The sequence below is a fragment of the Hydra viridissima genome, unplaced genomic scaffold (assembly GCF_058129835.1).
Source record: "Hydra viridissima isolate aposymbiotic clone 2 unplaced genomic scaffold, HvirCarnegie_v1 scaffold_2, whole genome shotgun sequence".
Classification (NCBI taxonomy): domain Eukaryota; kingdom Metazoa; phylum Cnidaria; class Hydrozoa; order Anthoathecata; family Hydridae; genus Hydra; species Hydra viridissima.
The window spans coordinates 8,122,423-8,131,473 of record NW_028324301.1 but is presented as its reverse complement, the minus strand read 5'-3'; the positions used below and the strand labels follow the sequence as shown (position 1 = coordinate 8,131,473).

General features: G+C 31.0%; 1 protein-coding gene across 2 annotated transcripts; it reads right to left on the bottom strand.

Moving 5' to 3' along the window:
• Positions 1 to 5,929: 5,929 nt before the first annotated feature.
• LOC145195514 (CCR4-NOT transcription complex subunit 7-like) lies at positions 5,930 to 8,839 on the bottom strand. 2 transcript variants are annotated; one of them, XM_080073465.2, is made up of 6 exons: positions 8,631 to 8,839; positions 8,200 to 8,393; positions 6,861 to 7,022; positions 6,498 to 6,675; positions 6,284 to 6,361; positions 5,930 to 6,129 (listed from the first exon to the last, which is right to left on the bottom strand). In XM_080073465.2, exons 1-6 carry the CDS (start codon positions 8,739 to 8,741, stop codon positions 5,998 to 6,000), a joined length of 855 nt encoding a protein of 284 aa, XP_079929591.2. In that variant the 5' UTR covers positions 8,742 to 8,839; the 3' UTR covers positions 5,930 to 5,997. The 2 variants fall into 2 exon arrangements, with proteins under 2 accessions (XP_079929591.2, XP_089936073.1); XM_090079947.1 differs by having other exon boundaries at positions 6,861 to 7,073; positions 8,631 to 8,797.
• Between the last annotated feature and the right edge of the window lie 212 nt (positions 8,840 to 9,051).

Below are 9,051 nucleotides of genomic sequence, written 5' to 3'. Positions count from 1 at the left end.
AGATAGAAATAAAGATTTCAGGATGATTACCCGATGTAATCGACTATTCGATTTTTCAAAGTCGACTACTTTCGACTTTCGACTAGTTGACTTTTAGTCGATTTAGTCGAAGTCGATAACAATACTACTTTAAAGCTTATTTGGTAAATAAAAGTATAAAACTTATTTTAGCTCTCTAAGTAGAGATAACTTAGGGTAGACTGCAAAATGTGATAGACCAAGGGGTGTGGTTAGGATAGAGTTGTCTTAATATATAAGTATATATTTTTAATTACTACTCATTCTGTTTCTTCTTCTTAATTCTGAGTTCTCTTTAAAAGCATTTATAACGTTTCACACAATCACTTAGAAATTCAAATGATTTGGCGCAATGGTTGTTTGGTGTCATTTTTTTAATATTGAGGGTACAAATAAACTTTAAGGGATTTACAAAAGATGGCGCAACTAGCATTAAATCGCATCGGAACCTCTTGTAACTATATTAGGCTTGAAGCATCATATTACCTGCTAAAAATCAGTGTGTGTCACGTCATTGAAGTGTAAAAACATACTTTCTTTTTGCTTTAACCATGTCAACGTTTGTGCTAACAAAACACAATTTGTGGGTACTGTTTTTTTAATTTTATTATGAAGAAAATTGTAGCTGATGGATATCGATTGCTGTGTAGAGCATATGGGAAACAAGCTTCATTTATTAAAAAATGTGAGTACTGGCTCCAGAGCTTTAAAAGTGGCAGTTTTGACACCAGCAATAATGAACGTGATGAAAGGTCAGTAAAGTTTGAAGACGCTGATTTAGAGACGTTATTAGGCAAATATTCATGCTAAACTCAAGAGGGGCTTGCTGAAATCTTGAGAGTGACTCGACAAGCGACTTCAAACTGTCTAAAGGCCATTGACATGGTGTAAAATCAAGAAAATTGGGTTCCGTATGAGCTCAAGCCAAGAAGACTTTTGCTCCAAATACAAAATTGGAAGGGTTTTTGAATCGTGAAGAGAGACGAAAAGTGGATTCACCTCGACAACCTAAAAGTTAAGCCCTGCAATCCATCAATTTCAACGACAAAACCAAATATTTATGGCAACAATCTAATGGTATGGATCTGGTGGGATCAATTCGAAAAGATCTTGGTATGGTCTGGAATGATTTGGGGTATTTCAGCCTAACTAAACCATCACTAGAGAATGTTACCTACAACAACTAATGCAATTGAGTCGAGCATTTAAGCTCAAACGCTTACAATATGCCACTACAAAGTAATCTTTTAGCACAACGCTTGGCCACATATCGCAAAAGTCATCAAGGATACTTTGGAAACGCTTCAACAGGATGTCATACCCTACCCGGTATATTAACCAGATATTGCTCCTTCCGACTATCACTTCACGTTTGATTACTTTTGTATGGAAACTATAAACGTATGACTTCTATCTTTAAAATAAATTTGAATTGTTGTATATCTAGCTATTATCTTTTTTGTTACTTAAGTACGCTCTCGTGGCAATCTAATTGCAGGTATTTTTCGCAGGTATTTCTTGACGCTTAATGACAATTATGTCAGCCAATTTTTACAGCTTTTTACACGCTATTCAAGATAATTCACAAATTTTTGCTGGAAAAGTAGAAATACATCTATTAGTTATAAGTAAATGGATAGGTATTCATAATATAAAGATGTTTTTTAGGATACATGATGATTGGATAAAATCTGTTTTACATTTTTACAGTTCTTTTTAATAGATATCAATAGGTTGGTAAGTGTATCAATTTTTAAGTATTATTTTTGCTTCCCTTGTCCACTAAGCTATTGTCATTTAAGTTTATTTGTAGATTATATCGCCCAACACACCCACGCAGACTTATTTGTAGCATAAAAAGGGGTGAGAATAGGAGATTTAAGCTATTTGAATCTCCCCCCCCCCCCCACCTTCTTATTCACTTGATCTCATTAAAATTTTTGACCTATTTTTATGACCTATTTAAAATTTTTGTTTCTATTGGTGACAGGTTATTGAAGAATATGCGGAGGTAATTTATATTCTGTCTATTTTAGTATTTTCAACAAATTTTTAAAAAAACATTTTTAACTTTGATGTGAAGTAGTTTTGTTGGTTAACAATCAAAAGTGTTTAAAAAATTTTTGTTTCGATCATTTTACACTTTCCGTTTATACAAAAATCTAGAACTGCAACAAGATATGTTATCAAAGTCTGTTATCACAATGCCTAAAAGGCTCTATCAGACACTGAAAATCGTGCTAAAGTATGTTTGTTGTGTTTTCAAAAAGGTATGGTGCCAGCTAGCCTCAATACTTGCAAGAATGTTATACTTGCAAGTTCTGTTCTCTTGCCTTATTTTTGAAGTTGCTCGTTCAATAAAATTGTAACAACTCGAGTGTGATATCCAGTAGCACCACAAGACTTTCATAACATTGTGGCTCAGTTTAAGTGTAGGGATTGCAATCCCGGAGGTCTTTTTCAATCCCGGGATTTCGGGATTGAAAAATATCAATCCCGGGATCCCGGGATTAATCTCGGGATTGAAAAGCAAATACAACATCTGTATAGTGTTAATGAGAATAAAAACAGTATATTTAACTAAAAAAATATTTATTAAATGAATTTAATTTAGCATTTTAATTAAATTTCACAAGTTAAATAATGTTAAAAAATTATGTTAGAAATAAGGAGATATGTTATGTTTTTTGTGCTTCGAAATGCGGCTTTAGGAAGCATAACGCGTCCAAAGTTTCATCGCCCAAACAGTTACGAATTTTTGTATTGAACAGTCCAGCAGAAGAAAATGCCCGCTCAGCCTCGACACTTGTCGGTTTCACGGTCATTAGAAAAGAATAGACTCTTTCTAAATAATCGCCACGTGTACCCCCATTTTCAAATAGTGTGATTTCTTTTTGAATTTTTGATGACAATGTTTCATGTCTAATTGATTTTATTTGTGATTGTCCTTCTTTAATAACACAATCAAGTTCCTCTTCAATACTTAAAGTATTGCTTTAAGACTCATGTACCATTTCAGGTTCCTCAATCAAATCCAGCATGTCAGACTCAACTGATGCTCTTAATAGAGCAGGATTGGAAGCATTTAATCTTTCCAGCAATTCTACCGAAAGTTTTCGAAATTTAAATGAAGAAGGCACTGTTATTATTTCTTCATCGAGGCTTCGACCGTTATGCAGGTATTGCAGAAGTCCACTCATATCGGTTCGGCGTTCATGCATGCGAGTCATTAAAGCTCTACGCATTTTTTTGCTTGTATTATTGTCAGCATCTTTTAATTTTGAGCATGAAATTAAAAGCAATGTCGGCTGTAAATAGGTTAGAATCTCGACGACATATTGCTTCAACCGTTGCTTTAATGGGAACTAAAGTTGTAATAATCTCTTATAATATTGTCAGTTCATCATGTGACAGAGCTATAGAATTATCTTGCACTGGGTAAATATCAATTAATGATTTTTGTATACAACTTTTTACTTTGTAAAATCGTTTAAGCATTAACAGAAGGCTGCTCCACCGTGTCTTGCAGTCCATTATTAAAGACAGTTGTTTTCCAAATTCAGCCTTAATATATTTTTTTAAGATGTCGTTCTTGATAGGTGATCATCTAAATTTTAGCATTAGTTTGCGTACTTTTTGACTGGCCCATAATGAACTTCATTTAGTTCAATTTTAGGTCTTAGATTTTCATGATTGTAGTCCAACAAATCTTCTTCGATGTCCTCATTTTCGGATCAACTATTGTCAGAAAACTCATTGTTAAAATCTGGCTGATTTGCATCGAATTCTCTCTTTTTACAAAGAGCATCAATTACAGCAAAACATAATTGTTGGTTAGCAGGCAGCAATCTGCCAACTTTTTTCACAACACTAGCTCTGTCGGTCATTATAGCCACAATGTCGCTGTATAGATCAAGAAAATGGTCTTTAAGTCTTTTTCTAATAGTTCAATGCACTTTTCTGCTGGTATTGAATCTGTTATTCGCACTAAACCTAAACTCCAGAACTGTGAGTTTTGTCCATGAACGTTAATATTCATGTAGCGATGATTTTGAAGTGACGTCCATTCATCAAAAGACAAAGAAAATCTCTCTCCCAAATCGAATTCCGTTTTCTTGCGCACTTCAATTTGATGAACTAAACCAACTAAACCTAATCTTATTTTTCTCCTGTACTATACTACATGATTACGAATTGTGTTTACTGACGTTGGTAGATTTCTGAATTCCATAGCAGTTAGAACGGCACGTAAGTCTGTTGAAGAACAAATCACATTAAATGAAAGCCCGTCAGACGCCGTTAAACAAGCAAGTGTAGCACAAAGTGTTTTATCTTCCCTTTCATAAATCGAAAAGTATTCTGTTAGTGGCTTAGATTTCTTTTTTGGTGGTTTATTTGGTGTGCATTCTTTGGTAATATGAGGTTGGGTTGGAATTTCGACCTTCACATTATGCACCGACAACATGTGTGTATGAAGTCCTTTTGTTGAGCCACCACCAATTTTTAAAATCTTCTTGCAGTTTGGCAATTTACACATCGCTGTTTAGATATTTTCATCACATAGAAAATATTTCCAAACAGCTGAGTTACTTTTAATTGTATAATGATACAATTAGTCTGGGTATTATACATTGCTTACAAATCTATTAATTAAATCAGATTGTATTCAATTTTTAAATAGTGTATATGCTAACCAACATGACATAGTGTGAAGATTTTCTCTTTTGTTTTTCTCTAAATCAATCCTTTTCGATATCGTATTTTATTGTACAACGGAAAATACAATACTTTTTACAATTTTATACTAAATAAAAATTATTTTATTGATACGCAAAATCGTTGCTATTTTTATAGATTCTTTCATTACGCTTTGTTTTGTTCGATCTTATAGGAAATCCCGGGATTGATGTTAGACAATCCCGGGATTTCGGGATCATAAAAAAGCTCGGGATCCCGGGATTGCAATCGCTATTTAAGTGTCAGCACTGTTGGCAGCAGGAAAAGCATATCCAAACCCATAAAGAGGTCAAAAGGCAATGGAAGGTCTTCAGTCAGTTATTGGCAAAAATCCCCGTGCAGCTAAAATTGCTGCTGATATGATCAAGACAAAGTTTGCAGCATTTGAAGTTTAAGGATCAAGCGCTATTTTAACAACAAGAGGGAGTGATCTGTCACAAAAAGTATCATTTTTTGAAAAATCAACAGAACGTTACTGTTTAGCCTCCTAAAATAATTTTTTGAAAATTCCAAATTTGGATTTGAGTGTGGAAATATTACTACTAGTCTATATAGATTTTCATCAAACTATGGGAAATAGTTGCTTTCAATCGAAAGAAGGGTCATCCAGATTTCAAGCCTATGTGACTCAAGTCCATAGGCTTAAAATTCCCAATATAAATTACATAACGTTCCTCAAAAAGTTTTTCTACTGCTTCTTCTGTTTTTTTATGGACATGATTTTCAGTTTTAAAAACATTAAGCGACGTCCGAAAAAGTTATCGCTATTTTAGTATTTATAAGAATATCCTCCCAAAAAAACTAAAATGTTCCGCTGCTTTAATTTTACAAAAAAACGTTCAATACTATAAAATTTTGGAGAAAAAAGGTAGATAAATTTTTCTGTAATAAATCAAGTCAGTTGGTAGCTTTTCAGATTAAATCAAAGCATCTTTCATTTTATGTGACTCAAGTCACATAGGCTTGGAGTTACCAATATAAATTATACTCAATTATACTAATTAAAAATAGACTATATATGGTTAGATATTGAAATAGGAGAATTTACCTATAGCTCGCAAGCAGTTCTCAATGGTGTTATTGGTGACTAAAAACTAAAGCGATTGAATCTACTCCTAAGTGTCTGTTAATGAGCTCTTAAATATTTAAATTAAACTAGGTAAAAAAAAAAATCTTGAACCAATTGCTTTATGGTAAAATCAAATTACTGAAAAAATACATCGATTTCTCTTTACTTTATCATCAAGCTGCTGAATCCAGTCCTCCTGTACCGGCTTTATATGCTAAAGCAGAACTTCCATTTGCATAAGAGGCTCCAAGTCCAAATAAATGACCACAATATTTGTCATCATCTATATTGTCTTCAAAAAACATCTAAATAGTAATTGTAACTTATATATATATATATAAAATAGTTACATTTACTATTTAGATATATAATTAATCTATTTAGATAATTAATTTACTATTTAGATATATAATTTAATTAATCTAATTTCCTTTTATGATTTGAAGATAAAAACTATACCTCTCTCATTTTGAAAAAGGCAGCACCAGTGAGTAAACTATCGCTACCAGCTTGATGTTGAGGGCCAATTCTTTCCAGCTAACAAAAAGATTTAGCTCTAACTTCTGAGATTTAAAGAAGTTATTTACTTTTTTTAATGGTAATTTTCACATAAGATTAATTCTAGATGATTTGAATAAACAAACTTAATAATAAATGTAGTTAGGATATGTACCTCTAAAATTTCAGAGACTTCTTGTAGGCCTCCTTTTAAACTCTTGCAACTTTTCATTAAATACTTAACATCATATATCTTTGGAAAGAACATTCTTAACAACTCAAAGAAGTCAGCTTCTTCAGCTGGAAGTGCTTCATTTGTGAGTAACTTGAGCAGATAGCCAAAGTCATAACCACTGTTAGAGGTGAAAGCAAATTATTTTGGAGGAACAAATAACTTATCAATGACATTTTTAAAATTAGAAAATACAAAAATTTTTTTGTGAACTTAAATTATTTCAAGAATTCTGAAACCAATTTTTTTTCAAGAAAACATTTTCATACATATTTTCAACAAAAAGTTTCATAAACTTATATTTACCTATGAAAAGAAAGCCAAAAGACTTGGTCAGATAAAACTATGCCTGAAGTGTACATGAGTTCAGCAAAGTGGTTGACATCGCAGCCATCTTCTTCATGGCCTTTGAATTGAATACCTGATCCAACAAGCAGATCAATAGAATCTTGAGCGTACATATCTTCACTACATGGACAGACATAAATTTTGCTTTATATGGATTGTACAAAACCAGAACTAAAATTTAGAGCACAAAACTTTTCAAAGAAAAATTACAAATTTAACAATTTACAACTTCGATATCAAGATCAGCCATAGCTAAATTGCTATTCCACTGTTTGATAGAAAGTTCCAATATTTTTAATTTTGGAACTTTTTTTTTAAAATTCATTTAATTACTGAAATTTTTTCTACCCAATTCAAAAATTAAACTGGGACCTGGAAATGAACTGACAATTCAGAATGATTTTGTTATAATCATGGTACAAATTAGAAAAAAATAGTCATAAATCAGAATTTCTATTTTTTATTATCTATTTATATAATTTGTGAATTAACAGGTTATCATTAAACAAATACAGATTTGTCACTTGAATAATTATTTGGAAAAATAAGTGATAAGTTTGTAGTCATATCTGTACAAATGTTATTTTGTAGATATTAAGCCAAATCATCTTTTATAATTACAATATAGAATGAAAAGAATAGCATAATTATTCTTTCATTAAAGTGTTACTTATTAATTTAGCGCCTAATTTTATCAAGAATAAGCAAATATTTTATGAACTAAAAAAATTGATTGTTAAAAATAGTTAACTGCAAGTTTTGAAAGGTAACCTTCAGCTTGCATTTTTTGGGTCAAATACCTGTGCCTAGAAAACAGATTTATCATCTACATTTACTTTTTTCACTTTACATCGCCAAAGTCACCACAACTTCTACCCTTAAAGAGTTATCATGGTTTGAATTTTTTTCAGTGATATCACGAGTTTGACAGTTCCCAAATTTTAACATAATTTTGAATACATATTATGTAAATTATTACTGATTTAGTATTAAAAAAAATACGTGAAAGTAGGTAGATTGGAAAAATAAATCAAGAAAATAATTTCTTAATATTTCTTTTAAATGTTACAAATCATTTACAGCAAATGAAGAAAATAAAGTTCTAATTTACTTTATTTGCTAACTTATCAGAATTCTATTTAATACTGATGCTCAAAAGTTATCTTGCCTTATTCACTAAAACTCTTGATTTATTTTATATTATTTTATCATTCTTTGTCACACCACATTAATAATTAAGTCTGAAAAAAAATAGGTAATTGATTTACAGCTTTCCAATTGTATAAAATCAACATACCCTAAATTAAAACGAAAATTAAACTGCCATGTAGAGCCTGAATTTGGCTGTTCTCCTTTGTCATTGTAAAATGTGAAACCAATTTGAATAATTTTGAGAAGGTCAACATTACATCTTAAAAGTTGATACTGATAATCGGAAGAGCTCTTAAAATCACCAATAGGACGAGCAACCACTCCTGGAAACTCTGTATCCTAAAATAAGCAAAGTGATTCCAGCCTCTAATAATAAAAATCTTCAAACTTTTAAGATTGAATATTTGTTCTGTATTTATTAAAATCTTCAAACTTTGAAGATTTTAATGTTTGTTCTGCATTTATTAATCTTATAACTTGATCTATGTACTTATTTCATAACTTAATATGTAATAACAAAATGGTTTTTAACATCCTTATTTTATTAGGTGTTTTGAACCATAATTTGATTCATACCATAGCAACATAAGGGTAATTGATCATAACTTCACGTATTTTGTGAAACTCATCATCCATATTGTAATTCCAGACATCTATTATTGTTGGTTCAGTAATGGCAGACGGCATGGTGTTTACATTAAAACTTCATTGTGGTATTATATTTTATTAGGTGTTATGTAACTAACAAAATTGTGCTTCCTTAATAATGTAGATATAACACACACAGAATGTGTGTGTTTATATATATATATATATATATATATATATATATATATATATATATATATATATATATATATATATATATATAGCATTTAAATGTCAACGAGTTCAAGGTGTTACTAAAAAGAGTTTTGAGACAGATTCAATTTTGTGCTGACGCCTCTTGATATATTACAAAAAACAATTTTGGGAACAACACAAAATTAATTAGATT